At 45.2% G+C, this 20,470-nt stretch overlaps 1 protein-coding gene and 2 long non-coding RNA genes across 8 annotated transcripts in view; 1 reads left to right on the top strand and 2 right to left on the bottom strand.

The window, feature by feature from the left end:
* The window catches only part of LOC131819487 (uncharacterized), a 41,490-nt gene extending 27,125 nt beyond the window's left edge, over positions 1 to 14,365 (top strand). For all 5 annotated transcript variants that reach the window (XM_059154640.1, XM_059154639.1, XM_059154641.1 and 2 more), the window contains exons 3-7: positions 5,558 to 5,711; positions 6,287 to 6,369; positions 7,763 to 7,830; positions 7,934 to 8,085; positions 14,196 to 14,365. In XM_059154640.1, coding sequence (XP_059010623.1) covers positions 5,558 to 5,711; positions 6,287 to 6,369; positions 7,763 to 7,830; positions 7,934 to 8,085; positions 14,196 to 14,365 — 627 coding nt within the window. The remainder of the gene's footprint in view (positions 1 to 5,557; positions 5,712 to 6,286; positions 6,370 to 7,762; positions 7,831 to 7,933; positions 8,086 to 14,195) is intronic.
* On the bottom strand, positions 155 to 14,398 carry LOC131819488 (uncharacterized). Of its 2 annotated transcripts, XR_009349202.1 has the most exons (5): positions 14,273 to 14,398; positions 13,367 to 13,495; positions 13,188 to 13,250; positions 2,742 to 4,833; positions 155 to 2,337 (listed from the first exon to the last, which is right to left on the bottom strand). It is a non-coding gene; the product is annotated as an uncharacterized LOC131819488 (long non-coding RNA). The 2 variants fall into 2 exon arrangements; XR_009349201.1 differs by having other exon boundaries at positions 155 to 2,822.
* Positions 14,399 to 14,835: 437 nt separating this feature from the next.
* Positions 14,836 to 20,470, bottom strand: part of LOC131819675 (uncharacterized) — a 28,538-nt gene continuing 22,903 nt past the window's right edge. Inside the window, exons 3-4 of the long non-coding RNA XR_009349282.1 lie at positions 15,775 to 15,849; positions 14,836 to 14,979 (exon numbers count right to left, since the gene is read on the bottom strand). This is a non-coding gene — a long non-coding RNA (uncharacterized LOC131819675). The remainder of the gene's footprint in view (positions 14,980 to 15,774; positions 15,850 to 20,470) is intronic.

The raw sequence follows: 20,470 nt of genomic DNA on the forward strand, positions 1-20,470 counted from the left end.
TTTTTTTTTTAATTTTTTCAATTTATTTATTTTCAGAAAAACAGTATTCATTATTTTTGCACCACACCCAGTGCTCCATGCAATCCGTGCCCTCTATAATACCCACCACCTGGTACCCCAACCTCCCACCCCCCCACCACTTCAAACCCCTCAGATTGTTTTTTAGAGTTCATAGTCTCTCATGGTTCACCTCCCCTTCCAATTTCCCCCAACTCCCTTCTCCTCTCTAACTCCCCATGTCCTCCATGCTATTTGTTATGCTCCACAAATAAGTGAAACCATATGATAATTGACTCTCTTTGCTTGACTTATTTCACTCCGCATAATCTCTTCCAGTCCCGTCCATGTTGCTACAAAAGTAGGGTATTCATCCTTTCTGATGGAGGCAGAATACTCCATAGTGTATATGAACCACATCTTCCTTATCCATTCATTTGTTGAAGGGCATCTTGGTTCTTTCCATAGTTTGGCGACCATGGCCATTGCTGCTATAAACATTGGGGTACAGATGGCCCTTCTTTTCACAACATCGTGTTTTCTTAGAAGTGTGTTAGTTTCCATTTATTTTTCTCATTCTCCAGCTTTCTGTTCTTGAGTCTACTTTGAGTCATTTCTGGTCTGAGAACATGCTCTCTGAGATTTCTGTTCCCTTGGTTGTTCAGATGTATCTTATGGCCCCCAATGTGACCTATGTCAGTGAATCTTCCATGTGAGCTTGAGAAGAATGTATATTCTTCCATTGTTGGATGAAGTATTCCACAGACGGTAATGGATTCAATGGATTTCTGTGAACAAAGAAAAATGGCTGCAGAAGAGTAGCTATTCCTGTGTCAATTGTCACAAATACTGTTGTTTGAATGTATATGGCAGCCAGTCTAGATAATTGTATTTCTTTTAGAATTGGGTCCTAGAGTATTTTTGCCAAATGCATTCTATAGAATTAGACTTCCTACCTGGTTTGAGTAAGCCTCATTTTCCTTTCTATTCTAACTACTTGTCACACATTGTTGTGTGATTCATTGGGGTAGAAAAGGAAAGGTACCAGCATTAATCACTTTGATACTTGGAGCCTCCCTGGGTCTACATTGTCCTTTCAGTTTTAGTCTCATCCCATGTTCTTATGCCCCTGAATCAGGTCCATTTCTTGTTCAGTATGAGACGTGGGTCGAGAATGTGGGTACAAACACTGAATTCTCTTGCAGAAACAATGAGAGTTTCTTTGTGGAAAATGCATTGGGGCTTCAGCAATACTAGGTCCCTTCATCCAGTGTATAACTGAGATCACTCACTGAAGCCCAAATCCTAAGTAAGTTAGATATTTCATGTCTACCTGATTTTTTTTTAGCTGTAACTCTCCCAGTTCTGAACCAAAGCCTGCAGTTTCACTAGGGCTGAACTTCACTTGTTTCCTTCTAAGCCTGTACTCATAAACTCGTTCAGTTTTTGAACTTCACTTGCCTGTTTCAGAATTCACTGATGTGTCCTGGGGAGATTGGCTCCCACTGCCAGGCTGCCTTTCTCCTAGGCTTCCTCCTTCTCCATCTGGTTCTCGTGTTTCTTCATGTGCTCCTTAGAAATTGGGTGCACTCACTCACAAGTTTCCTCCCTTGTCCACTGCTGCTTTTTTTTTCTCAGGAGAAGATCAGGACCTTAGCCTCCCTCATTCATGTTGAAAAGCAAAACTGTCCCCTGAAGACTCAGCTTTGTGTTATTCCTTCCCACTCTGGGGGGAGGGTCCACTCTCTCTCACAGGTACCTGGGTTCTGTTGTTAAGTTCTTCTTGGGGTGGGTAGAGTGACCTGACCACCTTTCTCTCTTTAGCACCTTACAACCAAACCACTATATTACAGCTGCTGCAGAAAACAGAAGATTTGCCTGAGAGACCAGATGCAAATGCTTGTGTTCTTTTTCTAGAACTTTGTCTGTTTTAAAGGAACTTTTTGCATGTGATTCTTGACAGTGTCATGTTGAAACTCTTTATATCAGCACCATGAACAAAGGAGTCTGAGGGCAGCACAGCAAACCAATCCTTTCTAAGCAATGCTGTTCGCTGCCTTCATTATCAATGAACTTGGTCTAGTTCAAGTAGGTTGACTCAATGCAGTTGGTAGTCTTCCATCTGAAATATGTTTCCTGGAGATAACAGCATGAGTATGTGACAGTTCACATCATTTTAGACTTCAGGGCATATTGTCGGCACTAAGATTGCCTTTTCCTGCACCAGGATCCTCAAAGGTGGAGGTGTGGATTGTACTTCTAAAGCCTGGAGATGTGTGGGAGTGAGTTTCCATGTCAGTGAAGCCATATTCTTGAAGGTTCCTTTCGGGCTGACTGTCTCTGTCAGGCACAAACTGGGTCTGAGGATCAGGGCTCCCCACTGAGGTGTGAGACTAATCATGGGCCCCTGCTTCATCCTAATGGCTGTAGTTGGTCAAGCTTGGTTTTTCACTTTGCCCTGAAGTGAGCCTTCACCAAAGACCAACTCCAAGAGGGCACAAAGTGCAATGTTATTTGGTGTATGATGAATGATGAATGAATTGAAGTAGAGAAGACCCAATTGCAGGGAACATGGCAGCAGCCAGAGTTTGATATTTCTTTAGCCCTAAATGGGGCATTCATTCACTTCTCTCTTGTGTTCTCCATCTGTACTTTTAGGGGAGACATTCAAATCTAGGCTATCAAGTGTGCTGGGAGGAAAATGGTAGAAATTCAGGACCTTGTCTCCTGGACAATGTACATACCTTTCCCATCTTCGGAAGCTAGAAGAGGCACTTTATGAACTGGATGCAACCAAGAATGAGCTGTCAGCTGCCGAAGATAATCTGAAGGTGACCAAAGAAGAAATGTACAAGTATAAGTAAGTTCAGACACTACATACTAATGGCTGCTGAAATTCCTGTTCTCTTTGGATTTTTCATCTTTGTACATTGTTAGGACTCAAGTAATATACACAAAAATTCATAGGATGTATCCAGAGAGAATTATCAGACATGGAAAGATAAGGAACAAAACAGTTACATTACTAAACATGTCCTGATCCCCAGCGTTGGTGTGACTCTGTGGAAACTGGCTCCACACCAGTGCCCTTGGGGTGGTGTCAGTTGTCCTAATCTTGAGGAAAGCTGTTGGTCCTAGGATGAGTCCTACCCATAAACATGGTAGTGCCATCTGATGGCGCTGGTCTTTGCAACCCTGGGAACCATGGCAAGGATAGAGGTTAAAGGAGAATAGAGCTTCATGACAAAAGACACTTGTCATGTGATTAACTGAGGAAAAGACTGAAAACGGGTAAGAAAATTATGTCAATTCTGATCCTGCAGGTGAAGAAGAACGATTAAGGAAAGGCTGTAACAATAGCTTTGATCCTACTGTCCACTTATAATCAGGTGAAAGTGTTTCCTGTGTCAGGATCAATTGTATGAGGGGTCAGATAAGAGGATGTTGGTCACTTGGGGCAGATGATTGAAAATCACACCCAGTGTTGGTTTTGTCTGATGAAAACAATTGTCCCTCACAGACAAGTGGAATACATGCAAGATCAGCTGCAGAAGTCTAAAGTTCACCTTCAATCACCAAGTAACCTAAATTGTGCCCAACACACTGACCCCTTGGCGCCCCCTGCAGGTGACGGTAGTGGCCCTTAGAGCCCTGAACATGGGCTTTTGGTGTGTTGGCTTTTTTCAGATGGCAGTGCAGGAGAGGAATGCTGTGGCTAACTGGGTAAGTGTTTTCCTTTTCCTCGTCTTCTCTTGGGGCACAGTCTGGCACAACCGATGATGGGTGTGTTTTTCTCCCACAGATGAGGGCTCGGGATTGGGAGAGGAGGAGAGTGCAGCAGAGCAGGGAGAACGCCTACCTGAAACACAGGTGTGAGAGTTTGACGTGTGTTTTTACAGGTGTTTGGAGGGGTGATCCCTATGCTGTCTAGGAGGGGACATGGTGCTGTGATCCTTAGAGATGTCCATTCTTTTTCTGTATTCAAGACTGTGCATGATGAATGGGGAGAGGCTGCCTGAGAGATCCATGAGGCAGGAACAGATCCCAGGAAGGCCTGGGTTGCAAAAGCCTCTGTGGCAAGGTAGGGAGCACGAGGTGAAATGCAGCAGCCTGATTTCTGCTGTGAAACCACACGGTGTCCTTCCCCTTCCTGTGGGTGATCGCTGTGTGTCCTGGAGAGAATCACAGGCACTAAGGCCTGCAGGTTGTCCGAAGGGGTGACAGGAGGGTGCTTTCCTCAGACGTCCCCAGGCAGCAGGACACAACCAGTGACAGGTGGAGCTCACACCCCTCCCCAACTACAGACCCTGCCAACCCCTGCACCACCTCCAGAAGAGCTGAGCCTGGACAAGTTGGAAGCCCGAGCTCCATTCCCACTTTGACTCAGTGGCCAAGCCTTTTGGGAGAAAAAAGAACTATTTGAGAAAAAAACACATTTATTCTTTATAATGGTTCCTTTATTTTTGTTTTATTTATAATCTACAGTACTACATTCATCAATGAAATTTTTGCATTTTACTCCTCTCATGTTACAGGTTGAGCTGGAAGCCCTCTACTACTGTTCCCTTAGCTATGAAAACACCTGAAGCAAGTTTGGGGACAGTGGTCCCTTCCTTGAGGGGGAGGGGTGAGTCTCTCCCTTTCCTCAGGGTCAACAGAGACTTGTGGGAAATGCTCCGTCTGAGAAGGGACCCGGGAAGGGGAGAGAGGAACGTGGCGGGGGTGGGTTTGGAGGGCTGGTGTGAATTCCGCACAGTCAGTGCCCGTCTGAATCCACCTGCATCCATTCTTGGTCTGATGCTGAAGCTGGCGGGGCTCCCATTGGGAATGATGGCACTGAGAGTAACAGAGACCCGGAGATGGGCAAGGTAACCACGGTGGCCTTTTCCAGATGTTCTGGAAAATGTCCCTTTCTGAGCAGCACACCTGTTCTGGCCTTGATTCATTGGGTGGGTCCTGCAGTTTCTCTGTGGCTTTGTTCACCTTCCAAAATACAAGCTCTTCACCTGGAGCCCGACAGGCTTCTCCATAACAGATCCCTCCCGAAGCCATGGGTGCTCAAAGAAGGATGGCCGGGCGCGTACCACATGCATTGTGCATGGATGTGCCTGTGTGCATGTGCGCACCCCTGCCTGCCCACAGTGCACACCAGGGGAAGCCACTCATGGAAGAAGGACCCTAACTCCCCAGTGAAGCCTTCTGGCTGGCCTGGTGGCTGATGAGGAAGGTGGCATGTTGACCTGGATGCCGATGCCCCCGTGTCTGGAATGTGCTGCTTGACTAGTTTGCAGTGACCCTTTTTCATCTTTCAGACACGACTTCTTGCTGGTGAACGTGGGCAGACATGGGCAGTGATGTTTGGTGACAGCCTATTCCTGTGACAGCCACTGCCCTCTCCCCCGTCTTTATACTGGCACCAGCTGGGAGGGGCTTGTCAGTTTTGCAGCAGATGCAGCTCTCCGGAAGAAGCCGGGTGCTGAGAGCTCTTTGCTTTGGTTTCTTCCCTTGGTGTTGCAACTTTTGTCTGTTTTACTAAGACATTTTCTTGTCTGTTCTGCAGGTCGGTACAGGTGTGGGAGTGCTTCCTCATAGCCCAGGGCCCCTCCGTATGCCCTACCACGTGGGGCGGAATATACCAGGCTTTCCTCCTCCTCCTCCACCTCCACACTGGGGGACCTGGGGGCCTCAGCCCCACCTCGTTCCTCCACCACACGGTGAGATGATCTGAATTGATGTGAGTCATAAAGCACATTCACAGTTTAGCCACTTCTGTCAGTGGAGAGGATGGAGAGGTGGTACCACAAGGCTTTGCAAAGCAAAGATAAGCCCGAGTGAGGACATGGTCACATTCCTCCACTTTGTGTGGACGTCCATCTCATGGACTGTCTGGTCCACCGCCCAGAACTGGGCAGCAGGTGTCTGCCATGGAGAAGAAAGGTGACATTTCGCAGAGGACAGACACAGATGCGTTGCCCAGGGGCACTGCGCAGACACGAGGTTTTGGGCTGGGCTGCATGAAGCACAACCTTCCCATCACCCTCATTTGTGGAGGCCCCAGTTGTCCAGCGTAATAGATTAGTTCTGGAAACATCTGTTCCCAGGCAGAGTGGTCGTACGTGTGAGGGTGAGGGGCTGTTCCCTCCTTCATCCACAAGGGTCAGGGGAGTCCCGTGAGAAACAGGAAGGACCTTCCAGAGGGACAGCACGGAATAGGCTGGCGCAGGGGGAGAGGGTTGGCTTGAATCCTGTGTGGCCCTCGCCCTTCTGAATCCACCTCCGTCCCTTCTAGGGCTTCCTTTCCACTCAGAAGCCTGTGGAGCTCCACGGGACAATAGCAGCGCTGTGCCCAAGAAGGTCCCAGAGGAGAACCAAGTAAGTACAGGGGTGTTTTCAGTTGTACCCATTTCTGGAGTCCTGTTCCTCTCTGGGCAGCACCATCTTCTCACCTTGTGTCTATTGGCATTTTGAAGGTAAACACCATCACACACAGATCCTATGATATACCCAATCCTTCATGCAGAGCTTACAGGCTTCTCTGTTTCCAGATCATCACCTTAGTTGGAGCCTCCTGAAGCCCCAGGTGCTTAGAGGTGAAGGACAGAGGGCATTGGCCGTGTGTGTGTGTGTGTGTGTAAATAACTTGAGGCAGGTGACATCTCACTCCACAGTGAAGTCAGCCAGACTGGTCTCCACAGTCTGGCTGACTCCTTAAAAGTTTGTTTTCCCACGGGAGCAGGAGCATTGTTGGTTTTGGGGTCAGGAGACGAACCTGGGGGGATGCCTGTGGTAATCCTCACAGACAGAAAATGGGAAAAACCATGCTGTGCCTTGCACTTTGTGCCAGATGCTTTGGGCAGCCTTAGGTGTTGGTGGAGAAGGTGAGTTGTGACCTCCTGTGCTTTCCAATTGTGCGGACAAAGACGTGAGCTGGAATCCCTCCAGTTGACGCCTGGGTGAGATGATGGGGCTCGCTGCCAGGGGCAGGTGTGTCTCAGAAACACCCCCTGGAGCAGCAGCCCTGCAGAGGGAATCCCGGTGACTCCCCTCAGGGCCCACCCCTCACACGTGTTTCAGTTGTGCTCCCGTGAGCGGGTTCAGATGGGGTCTGGTGGCTGTGCCAGCTCATCGTGTCTCTCCCGACCCATCCTGGGAGCATCGCATGTGCTCTCCAGACACACTGGTTTGCATTTGGGGTTGGTGAATAGGCCCCTCCGTGGTTCTCAGCACCAAGGACTACGCATTTGCTCTGGGCCTGAGCTGAGGAGAGTCCGAAAGTCGGGGACGCGGGTCCACAGAGCTGGTCTCGCTCACTCGTAGGGGTTGTGCTTCTCTCAGAAATCACTCTTCCAGGTCCGCTGCGGGATCCAGTAATTCCCCTCTCCTCAGTTGTGTCTTTGGCCGTGGACAGCCTTGTGGAGACTAGAAGACCCCCTTGCCAGGGAGGGAAGCAGACAGTGCGGCAGGGGCTGGTGGGCAGAATTTTGACTCATGAGGGGCTGCGATTCCACGTGTGGGCACTGGGCTTCCTAGCACTTCTCGTGGTGTTTGTTCTCACTGAGTAGACATGACAAGCCACTTGAGCCGTGCTGGACGAAGGGGGCAGAATGCTCCCGAACACAGATACCTGCCTGTCTGGAATACTCTGCTTATGGGTCCTTTCTTGTGGCGTCTGGTCAACTGGTAGAAGATGACTTGACATCCCGCCTTCTCAGAGATGGATGGTGATGTGTTGCGACGCTATGTTTTTTCCTTCCCTGTTCCCCAGCTGTGTGGTGGCACCAAGTCGGGGGCAAGTTTTGCGGCGCTGGTTTTCCACTCTCCCAGATGTTCAGGGTGAGCGAGGGGCTGGGTGCTGACACCTGCTTCTCTGGGGTTCAGGTTGGTGCGTGTTCTCCTTCCGTCTGCCGTAGCAACACCTTTGACTTCTGTTCCTCAGAATCTATGGATGTGAGAAGATCTCCTACACCAAGTGCACTGCAGACACTGAGCTCCATGGATCTCCCTTCATGACCATTGTGAGGCCCGTGGGCACGTACCGCTCCACCCACCCAGGGGTCTCTGGATCGTGGCCCTGCACCTACACCACAGGTAAGATGATATTAACCATACAAGTTGACATATAAACAAACCAGAATTGTCTTCTGCTTTCTTAGTGAGTCAGTGGAGCAAAGGCAGAGTTTGTACTCAGGGCTTGACATTCAAGGGGAAACTGGGCTGGGGCCATTGTAACGTTGGAAATTCCTCAGGGGACACATGCGTGTGCCTGGCTCTTTGCACACACTGAGCACGGGCAGGTGCCATTGTTGGGAAGGAAGTGTCTCTGTTGCACAATGGCAAACGTCTGTCTCTTACCGTCATGCATGTCCAGCATCAGCCTTTGTTGTTCCGGGAGGGATGAAACACCTCTCGCTTCATCTGCGGCGTGTAGGGTTTGAGCTGTCAGTTCATTAGTTGTATAAACGCCTGACACAGGGCTGTGGTCCCGACATGGATCATTAGGGTGGGGTCTGCCCTTGTCCTCTGCAGTCTGGAAACTTGTGGGAAACACTCTTGTGTGGTCAGGGAGGTGAGAATGAGAAACAGTGGCAGATGCCGGAGGCAGGTGTAGAGGGTTCGTTGGAATGTTGCTCAGTCACTTCCGGGGGAGAAGCTTGTCTTTTCTATGGCGTGGGTCAGAGTTTATGGCCCCCAGTGAGAAAAACTGAACATGGGACCAAGGTCAGCAGAGGGGCTGCCTTGGCCTCAGCCAGAGTCAGACTATTCGTGGGGGAGTCAGGGCTGACCAGGAGCCACCCTAGCTGGAGCCCTGTCACCAGGCCTCTGTATCTATGTCACCACCCTGCCTGCAGCTGTGCACCTCCCCCGGGACTTCAGTCCCAGTGTCCTGCAGATTTGCCCGTGTTCCAGATTTCTCAGCCCCAAAACCAAATCTCAGTGTGGCCTTCTCAGGACGCTTTTTTTTTAATCTGTGGAAGGGGGAGCATACTGGATTCTGAGGTCACTAGAGCAATAGGAGTTGAAGTCCATAAAGAACCTGCAGGGGCCCCTGGGCAGCTCAGTTGGTGAAGCAGTAGAATCTTGAATCCTGCTCAGGGCATGATCTCGAGGTTCTGAGATTGAGCCCCCAGCCGGCCGGGTGCTGAGTGTGGAGCCTCTCTGGGATTCTCTGTCTCCCTCACCTTCTCCCCTTTCTCCCTCTAATCCTTTCCCTAAAGCAAGTAATATGCATAATACATGGGCTCTGACCATTCACTGTTCTGTTTAAATGAAAATCGCTCCATGCAGAAGAGCGTCAAAAGATGTTCACTTAAGTCCACAAAATGCACTAAGAGTGTATCACCTCAGCCCAGGTAGTGGCCATTCTCATTTCAAAGACCAGGCAAAGCCCCCCCCCCCCCCTTTTCTATTAAATTTCAGGTTCTAGGTGCAATGAAGTAAAAGATAGTTATGAGAACTGTGCAATCAGAGCTTTATATGTGAGATGTGAAGACAATTATTTTCTATTACATATAGACTCGCAGAGGCAGCCACACACTCAAATATTCATCCAAGGCCTCAGATACACTATAGGAGTCAAAAAGCATTTGGGAAAATGGAAGGTCACATTGTACCATCCCAAAATCTATTTGCCTTACATGACAATTATTTTGTAATCTGAAGACCTCCCTAAACATTAACAACCAGGCTCCTTAGAGTTTATATTTAGTAAAGGTCTGAATGTTTTCTGCCTGGTGGACTGAATGCTTTCCCTGCCCATCCTGTCCCCTGTGCTTTGCCTCTCCTGGTATCTCCCCACAGGCCTCCAATATTTGGTCCTTCACAGAGTTGTATATACCCTCATGCTTTTCAGTCTACTAGGGTTAAGAAGGCCACAGTGAGAAGGATAGGAATGATTCGTGAGAGAATGTTGATTGTATACATAATGTTAGGGAGTTGAATTGAACCTCTGGGAATAAAGGGTTAAGTTTTATGTAACTACCAGGCTCCGTCCCCCCTAACAAGCCCTTCTCTTTGGTGGGATTTAAAGTCAGCTGGTGAGATTAAGGTAATCGCATCTATTAGTCTAAGGCACTAGAATCTTTCTTTTGTCATTTCAAAATGGAAGAAATAATTTTAGTAGCTAGAAAGTGACCTGCATGAGTCCAGTCTGAACTCAGATCCCACAGGCCAACAGTTGTTGAACAAACGAGCCCTTAACAGCTGCTGCACCATTAGGCTGTCCTGATCGAACATCAATATGACCTCCCAAAGGAGACTGTGCTCTCATCCACAGGGTAACTTGTTCCACTGATCAAAATTTTTTTGATCAACAAATAAGGTATTTTGACTGGCGAGTCTAGGTTTATATCACTTGGACTTTATTTTGTTCTCCAAGGTCACCCCAACCTAAACTGCTAACCCATATAAAAGTTTGTTATCCCTGGTCAGTTAGATTGAGGAATTGTCTGGGCTACTTAAGTTCCAAAGGGTCTTCTGGGCTTACTGTTTTTTTTTATCCTCACCTCTTCATGAGAAGGGGAGTTGCACTGATTGGAACTCAAGAGGATTGGAAGGAAGAGACAGTTCACTCCTCATGTGGCCGTTCATTCGATGCCTTACTTAGAGAACAAATGAGTAGGCTTCCTCTGCAAGGTCAGGGTCCTGCGGCCGTTTGGTGAGTGGCAGTGGGCAGGCAGTACCTCCAGTACTGGAAATGCTAGAGGTGATGTTTTGGTAAACAGGCATGGTTTGTGTTTGCCGAGTTCTTTTCTTTTAACCTTTCCTTAATTGCATGCCTGTGTCAGATTAATAGTCTTAAATGATTTATTTTTAGATTAGTTTTATTTTATTAGCCTGCTATCTGCTCTGATATAAGCTTATGCAAGGAGAAATAATTCTCATTACTCATGTTAGTGTTATTGCTTCTCCTATTAACAGATTGTGTTATATTAGAAGTTAAATATTTTTGATATTTTATTTAGTTTGAATTCTTAATTGATAACTGCTTTTAAGCCTATGATGGTTGTATCCTTTTTTCCTTTCTTTTTTATGTTAGTCACCAAAAAAATAAAAAGTTTTACCTTTTTAGATTACATTTCAGAGTTTTTAGGTTTTTTACATAAATTTAAAGCTGAATTAATATTCTATTCTGGGTAACCAGCTATCACCAGGCTCGTTAGGCTTTTCACCTCTACCTACAAATCTCACTATTTTGCAACATAGATGAGTTCATCCCAGTGGATTCTTCACATGTATATCCTCTGGTTTCAGGGGACTTAGCTCAAGCTCTAAGTTAATCTAGCTAATTCATTATGCAAAATGTAAAAGGATTAATCTTTGCTCTTTAGTACTTTATTTTTTCTTTCATCATTCCCTTATGGTCCTTTCTTATAGCTCCAATTAAAATTTGTGTCTCTTATATTTTTATAATATAATGTTTGACTGTGTTGTGGTAATTTATAGTTGTTTGGGCGACCTTTGGTTCAAAGTGGTCATCTTTATAGGAACTCTTTGGGGTGTAAGCCAGATGCTTTATTTAAGCTACACTTCGGTTTATCCAAGCACAGTTTCCAGTATACTCACCTGTTATAACTTGTCTCCTCTTGTGTTTTTAGTGCTTTTAACAGGTGACATTTAGGTTCTGTGACTTGAGGAGGGTTATGGGCAGTGTGTGTGTGTGCTTCGTGGCCCCCTTCAATTAAGCTCTTTATTCTTAATTTACTACTAAATCCTCCCTTGGTTTTTAGTTTCATAAAAATTTCCGTGGGTGTTGCGTTCTTACATAGAGACGGTAGCCCATTTCTTCCCATCCCATGGGTTTATATCGTGACCTGTTTTCTGTGTAAAGTTTGTGCTTGCTGCTTTTCCTTTATAAGGGTTTTCTGGAGATGGCAGTATATAGACTGAATTAGCAAGGGGTGGTGAGGTTTATAGAGCTTTATCAATTATAAAATGGGCTCCTCTAAAGGGGTATAAAGCACTGCCAAGTCCATTGAGTCTTCAGCTGTTGCTAGTAATTCTCTGGTGAATGATTTTTTTTGAGTGAATTACTTATGCATAAGGCTAAGCATAGTGGGGGATCTGATCCTAGTTTGGGTTTTAGTTTCTGTGTAGTCCGAATTATTAGAGTCACTTTCGTTCCTTATTTTCATGGTAATTGTAGTTTCTTAGGGCTTAGTTGAGTCTTACCTTTTGTATGGAAATATCTAACACATTTTACGCTATAGCCTATTCATCTGGGTTAATCAGAAGCCTGCAGTGGCTGGCACAAAATCCACCAGCCCCGTCTTAACATAGCTTAGTTGAACTTTCACTTATGGCCTAGTTTATCACTGCTGTATCCTGTGGGGGTTGCTTGAGGAAGGCTTGTAAGCTACTTGTATAGTGTATACAAGTAGTGTAATCTTTTGTGATTTGGAGAGCATTTTCACTGGGATGTGGAGGCTTGTGTGTGTAATCTTCTTAAGAATTGATGGCAAGGCCAGGACCATAATGACTCAGGTAGGCATTTTCAGTGTCTTGCTTTATTTATTAAGCTACGTTAACAAGTGTCACTTGTGAAGATCTGTCATGTCTTATAATATTAATTTATATTGTGAAATTTAAGTATTGGTTGTTTAGGCCTATCATGGTAAAATTATTCAATAGGGGGAGTTAGAGTTTCTACAGAGAGATTAAAATGTGTTATAAGTGATTGGTTGGGATTATGCAGTTGATTACACAGAATTAGATGTTTAGCCTTACATCTGTTGCATATATTTAGCTCTGTTTTAGGGCTTTGGCAGGACAACACTAAGTATTTATATACGTTTTAAGGTTACAGGTGAGGGGGATTTGGTTAAGCTGTATTTATCTGTTGTGTATGGTTACATGCACATATGCAGGCTACTCTAAAATTCTACAGTATCTTGTGACTATTGACTGAATTACACCTATGGTTACATGATGGTGGTAAGTAATGTTCAATTCAAGTCTGCCTACAAGTATGTGACTACATAAAACCTTATGGTCCTAGCTAAGTGATACCACTTTTACCCCCCAACAATGAAAAGATACCAAATTTATGTGTGATAATCAGCTGATTAGTCATTAGTCCATCAAAATATCACTGTAAAAATTTCTTTTTGTAAGTAATACAGTAGATCCATCCCAGAACACACAAACTATAGACAAGGCCAGGAGAGAGCACTGTAAATGGTCACAGCATTTACCTTGACCGTCTTTGTGTCCATACTAGTGACAGTTAAGCTTTCTCATGGAAGCTGCACCAGGTCCTGCATTTGATAGAGGCCAGAGAAGGATGGCAGTTGAGTCTCACTTGCAGGGACTGGGTGGGGAAAAAACCCAACAAAACGCTCCGGGTCTTCCACCCTCTTCCACGGCTTCCTACCTCAGTTCCCTGGTGAGAGACAGAAGGTTTCCCACTTGCCTCAGGTGGTCCCTCTGGACTAGGGGGAGACCTGTCCCCTCAGTCTGAAGGAAGGCTCTAGAAGGCCTTGGTTAAGTATTTGATAACCAGCTGTGGGAGAGGTCAGAGATCAAATACTTGGAAATCAACAATAAAACAAGGGTTTCCTAATAAACATCACAGGACAGATTAAAAATTTAGAATGCCTCAGTATCAGCATCTGTCCTGTCTTACAAGCATTCAAATGTTTTACTGTATATCATCTGCTTTATGTGTCTGACAGGAATATGTAAGTATTCATGAACAGAAATTACCTTAAAGAGACTATGTGGTATTACTTGTAAAGTTTTCTCATGATACTACCTAATAAAGTAACACCAGAGGAGTGAAATTACACAAGAATTCACTTCCCTAATGGGGTACTAGAGTTCACGATACAAAAACTTTTTGGAAAAGAAAAATTGGGGTCTCCAAATGTCTGCGTGTTAAAGCAGATTTTCTATGGAATATTTAGCTGCAAAGACAAATCGCGAAAGCTTACCAGGAAAAACTTGCCAAGAAAAACAGCCTTCAGCGTTGTGTCAGGGTGGAAAGGGCCCTGCCTCCTGCTGTTCTCAGGCCCTCTCTCCAGTTAAGTGTAAAAAAGAGGTGGCGGTGGGGTCGTGGGCACAGTCAGCAGAGGGCCTGAGCTCCGCCACTCACAAGGGACAGACCGAAAGAGCCCTGCTATCTGGGGGCATCTGAGGGAAGGGTCCTGTCACCTCTGTGAGACAACCCGTTCCCTCTAGTAACCTCTTCTAATTGTCTCCAGGAGAGGGCGATGACCCAGTGGAAGAAGCCGCTGATCTTGTGGATGTTGCAGCAGAAACTTCACCATGTGCTCCTTACCTCCCCACAGAGGGATCTCCTTGTCAGGTCCTCCTGGATGCCTCTGGTGGCCTCTGTCTTTGGATTTCTTCCAGTCTCAGAAGATGTAGATGAATCAGTTTCACTAAGAATTACCACACCTAGGCCTCTACTGAACAAACAGCTTCACCTTAAAAATCTCACACCGACCCCGGGGATAAAAATATATTCTATGTTTATAAAAAAAAAAAAAAACAAAACAAACAAACAAACAAAAACCTCACCCGCCCTTAGAAGAAGTATGTTAAAATCCTATAGTTGTGTTTCAAGCAGGCAACCTCCTTGCTCTGCGCGGCCCGCCACCACCCCCTCCAGATCAGGAGCCGAGATGTGGGAGAGAAACACACCCATGTTCAGCTGTGGCACAGTGTGCACAAGACGAGGAGAGAAAAACATTCTTACCCAGTTGTCCTGGGCCACCTTCCTGAAGAGCGGTCTCAAGGAGCCGGCACATCAGTCAAGAACCCATGCTCGGAGACGCAGTGAGCCGTGGATCGTCTGCATGAGGTGCGGAAGGATTCAGGAAACACCGGGCAGAAGGCAGGCTCCCGCTCTCAGAAGGTGCTGTCTGAGGGGAGCTCTGGCTGCTGTGGCTGTTCCTGCGTCTCTTGCGTTCTGTTCCTGGGAGCGACAGCTGCTTCCGGCAAGTGGAGCACAATGTGCAGTAGGGCTTTCATCTGCCCACGTTCCTGCCAGGAGAAGTGAACTCTCATATACATTTTGCAGTCATAGAGGACATATTTCCTATGATTATCAAGATACTCTGGGCTCGTAGCTATTGCTACATCAGTCTGTGGTCATGATGTAATGCCCGTGGGGGTCTGAGCTGAGAAGATCGCCTTACCAGGCCTGACAGCTCCCTGATTCATGCTGCAAGGAGTATCTTTCATCATAATATCTGATTCTCCTTTTCCTTATATCCTTAACTGGTTTTGCAGGGCTACAAGTGAAGCATGTCTGGGAACCACATTTCCACAATGTCTGACCAGTCTGGGGATCAGGAAATCTTCAGTAACAAATTTCTAAAAAATATTTTCAGGGGCACCTGGGTGGTTCAGTGGGTTGGGCCTCTGCCTTCAGCTCAGGTCATGGTCTCAGGGTCCTGGGATCGAGCCCCACATTGGGCTCTTTGCTCAGTGGGGAGCCTGCTTACTTGTAATCTGTCTCTCTCTGTCAAATAAATAAATAAAATCTTTAAAAAAAATTTCAACTGACCATCTGGAAAATATGTATATAAAACATGTGTCTTCTAAACAATGGTGTATAACTGTGTGTGAGCTGGGTCTGAACATTGCACAGTTACAAAACAATCCAGCAAGGTCTGTGTAAGCCACTGGTGTTAAGAGCTGAACTCGCGTGTAGTTCCCTCTGTCTTCTGCAGCCAATTTCAGTTTGTCCCCTGCCCCGGAGAGCTGCTTCCCCCACTTCTGCTTACTCATTCTTTCAGTCCCAGATTCCTAAGAGGGGAAGGAAGTATTTATTACCTGGTAGCCCATATGAAATTCTTTCTTCTTCCCAGTTATCTGAAGGCAGGACTCAGCTGTTCCCATTCACCTTCCCTATAAATGCAACAGCCACAAACCCAATCACAGGGATGAATTGATGCCCCCCCCCCCCCAACCGCAAGCAACTAAAAACAGTCAAACTTCAGCCTGCAGGCAAGTCTTCAGCAACTCTGAAGGCCTCTTCTCTTCACAGGTCTCTATTCCTACTCATCAATACATCAAATAAATATAAAAAGCACATACGAGATGCACTATGTGTCCATCCAGGCTCTGGTGATTGAGATGGCATAAGACCATTACATTACAGTAGAAAACCGGGCCCGGGTGGCTCAGTGAGTTAAAGCCTCTGCCTTCGGCTCAGGTCATGATCCCAGAGCCCTGGGATCGAGCCCTGCATTGGGCTCTCTGCTCAGCAGGGAGCCTGCTTCTCCCTCTCTCTCTCTCTGCCTGCCTCTCTGCCTACTTGTGATCTCTGTCTGTCAAATAAATAAATAAAATCTTAGAAAAAAACCAGGCCTGACCAACTCATCACTACAAAACACCTACGGATGAAGCAGGGCTCCCTGATGTGTCTAGTTTCTCTTGAGAGCCCTGAATTAATTTTCAGTTCAAGCCTGGGCCAGGCCACTGCCATAGAGACCTCTTTCCCGGACATGATATCATTAACACGGCGCTGCCTTTAGCTGCAGGGCATTTCCTATAGTTCCCGAGGGAACTCCTGCCGTGTACTAGTGGAGAAGAACACAAGCCACACTGAACAACAAAAACAATGATCTGAATTGCCCCACTGTCAGGATATTGTCTCCTGGAAAAGGACTTCAGCTGGGAGGTGGGGAGGAAGGAGGGAGGGAAGGGAAGGGGGACCAGAAAGGAAAAGTGAGTTCACAGGACTTGGGACTACTGGCACACCCAATCGCCGGCCAACCGTAAACTTCCATCTGGTCTTCAGCAAGATACCATCATAAAACACCTCAGTTTTTCTTCAGATACTCCCTACCCAGTATGTGGAGTCTAACACACAACAGCAGACACATGGCAGTCATGATGCTATGACATTCCCATCTCTCCCAGACTGCAACTGAGCATGCGCACTTTGAATGACGTCATTAAGGATTTCATTAGTGCTCTACAGTGTCTCCATGTCATTCTTCAACAGGATGTAACAGACATTAGGACTACATACTCATGACTTTTATCTCTGTCTTTAGAGTGTAATGCAGGACAAAGGCAGGACTTTTTTTTACCTTAATCTATGGGCTTCATAAGAGGGAAGCTTATTTGGCCACACAGTTTCTTGAACACCTTTTCTTTGCTTCACTGATCTACACAAATATGTAATGAAGGATTCAGAATTCAAAAAATTAATTATGGTGACAGCAAAACCTATCTCCCATACTAAGTCATCGAAATAAAGGAAGCAGTACTGTGATGCTTTGAATTCAGCCTGGTACAGAAGGGAATGAACGGGAACACCGAGATCAAAGAGGAGATGGCAAAACCAGTGAACCGGAAGTGGACCCCATTCTAGGTGAAACCATGAAAATAAAGCGGGGGGTGGGGTGATTTTACCTTCTGTTCAAAATTGGATATTTTTTAGCAAATTCTGCATTTACCTTGATGAAATTCTTAATTGTCTCAGAAATTTGATCTAAATTAACCAAAAAGACAAAAAAGGCAATCTCTAAGTTTCTTACCAAAACCAATAAAATCAAATTACCCACTGCCTCAACAGCAAAGGTGTGTGATCTGGCACCTTGAGTGCATATAGCACTTGAGCATTACTGTGGTCCCTGAAGAAAGCATGTTTTAATTAGCAGCGTTAAGTGTTGGAAACAAATGTGAAAATAAGAACATTTCATTGAGATCAATCTTTTGGGGAAAACACAGTAAAAGCTCTTAGCCTAATATCCTATCACTAAGCAACACTCTTCATAGAAAATATGAAGAGTTCAAATTGCTGTCACCACCAGTGGAGAAATGGAAAAAAATCAAGTATTCTATTTCCTTATATTCTGTCCTCCATTATCAAATAAATCAATGCAATTAATTTAAAAACGAAGGTCAAAACCCCAAAATAACATAAGTTCTTCCAGTTTTCCCCCCACCTCCACCCTCCTAAACACCTTGAAAAATACTGAGAAATTAATTATTCTAAATGTCACCTCTTTGATACTCAGAGACCTCCAGTGTCTTTCTGCTGTCCACCGGAGTCCCCTCCATGAGAACCAGAGTGGGACACTCAGGTGGACATGGTCTTGGAATCAAACACACTTGGGGAACAATCTCTGCTTTACCACATAGTGGCCAGAGGCCCTGGCTAATTCCTCATCTGCCTAAGTCACAAGATGTTGAAGGGCCAAAATGCAAATGTCACCACCTGCATTACTGGTAACCACCACCCAGGAAATATTCAACTTATAAGTGGATAGCACATGTAAAATACCCAGAATAGGGCCCAGGACTCCAGAATCTTCTCACATGCATTTAATTCTATTATTCCACTCCAAATGGCAAACTGATCCTTAATCTGTGCAGTGGGAGAGCTCTACTGTCCAGAGGTCCCCTTTACTATACCACCAATGCTGTATTCATCATTTCAACATCAGCATTTGAGGACATACTATGTACCAGCTCCTTCATCATCATAGTCCTCGAAGCCCATAAAGTGTTCATTACCCCCATTTTCATCCTGTCCACTTCCACTTACTCCCTACTGGCTTTAGTCTCTCTCCCCTCAAGACGCATAATACAGGCTTTTAAAACCACCCTTGTGACACACACTTTGCCTGGCAATATTTGGCTGCTTCTCTAAGCCTCAAGCTTCCTGACAGGCTCAGAGGGTAAGCCTGTACCTTTCCCCCACCAGCCAAGCCATGCCAACGTACTCCTGCCAGACTTGATACTCACATCACATCATCACTGGCTTCTTAAACATTTCAAACCAGAGGTAAATTCATCTGATTTTCCCTAATTGTACAGTCTGTTCCTCCACCTGGTCACCTGTCTCAATTGGTAGCAACTCAACCTGTGTTGTCACCAGGGCTACAAACCAGAAAAAGCAACTGGGAAGAGTTAAGGGGCTAATGAGACGAAATAAGCCAATGCATTTAATTCTTGCTGGATTAGAAACCACATCAAACAGCTGTATTAAGAAAAGATTATCAGGAAAACAGAACACTGAAATCTTGCCTTCAAATACTTGAATCTTTACTGAAAAGAGGGAGAAACAAAGTAGAACTTGATGGAAAGTATATTTTTAATTAAAAATATACTTCATGAGGGTGCCTGGGTGGCTCAGTGGTTAAAGCCTCTGCCTTCAGCTCAGGTCATGATCCCAGGGTCCTAGGATCGAGCCTTGAATCAGGCTCTCTGCTCAGCAGGGAGTCTGCCTCCTCCTCTCTCTCTCTCTCTGCCTGCTTCTCTGCCTACTTTTGATCTGTCAAGTAAATAAAAATCTTTAAAAAATATACTTCATGAAAAAACAGCCAAAATCATCAAAACACTTAAGACTCTACCAAGTAAGTACTAGGGTGATTAATGAATTCAGTAAAGTTTCACGATACAAAATTGTATACAGAGATCTGTTGCATTTGTATACACTCCTAATGAAACTGTAGAAAGAAAATTAAGAAAAAAATTCTGTTTACAATTACCCCAAAAAGTTTAAAACACCTAGCAATAAACCTAACCAAGGAGGTGAAACACCTGTACTCTGAAAGCCATCCAACACTGGTGAAAGAAATTGAAGATGAGAGAAACAAATTCATGAGCAAATTCCATGTTCATCAGCTGGGAGAACCAATATTAAAATGTCCATACTACCTAAAAAAACTAACTGTTTTAATGCAATTCCTATCAAAATATCAATACCAGTTTTCACTAAATCAGAACAAAGAATCCTAAAATTTCTATGGAACAGAAAAGATCCTGAGTGGCCAAAGCAATCTTGAAAAAGAAGAACAAAACTGAAGGTAACAAAATTCCAGATTTCAAGATATATTAGAGCACTGTAGTAATCAAAACAATATGGTCTGGCACAAAAATGAACACACAGATCAATGAATAAAACAGTCCAGAAATAATCCCATTCTTGTATGGTGAATTCATCCATGAAAAAGGAGATCAGAAATGCATGGGCGCCTGGGTGGCTCAGTGGGTTAAAGCCTCTGCCTTTGGCTCAGTTCATGATCCCAGGAGTCTGGGATCCAGCCCCACATTGGGCTATTGGCTCAGCGGGGAGCCTACTTCCTCCTCTCTCTCTGCCTGCTTGTGATCTCTGTCAAATAAATAAATAAAATCTTTAAAAAAAATGCACAATGGGGTAAAGATCTGTCTCTTCAACAAATAATGTGGGAAAACTGGACAGCCACCACAAACAATGAAATCGCACTACTTCCTTACACCAGGCACAAGAAAGATTCAAAATGGACTAAAGACTTACATGTGAGACCTGAAGCCATAAAATTCCTGAAAGAATACAGGCTGTCATTTCTTTAACATCAGCCATGGAAACAGTTTTCTAGGAAGGCCTCCTCTGGCAAGGGACACAAAAGCAAAATTAATACACTGGGATTACAATGAAATATAAACTTATGCTAGAAAACTACCAACAAAAAACAAAGACAACATGCAGAATGTGAGAAGATGTTTGCAAATGATGTGTCTGATAAGTTAA

Source organism: Mustela lutreola, chromosome 17 (assembly GCF_030435805.1).
Source record: "Mustela lutreola isolate mMusLut2 chromosome 17, mMusLut2.pri, whole genome shotgun sequence".
NCBI lineage: Eukaryota > Metazoa > Chordata > Mammalia > Carnivora > Mustelidae > Mustela > Mustela lutreola.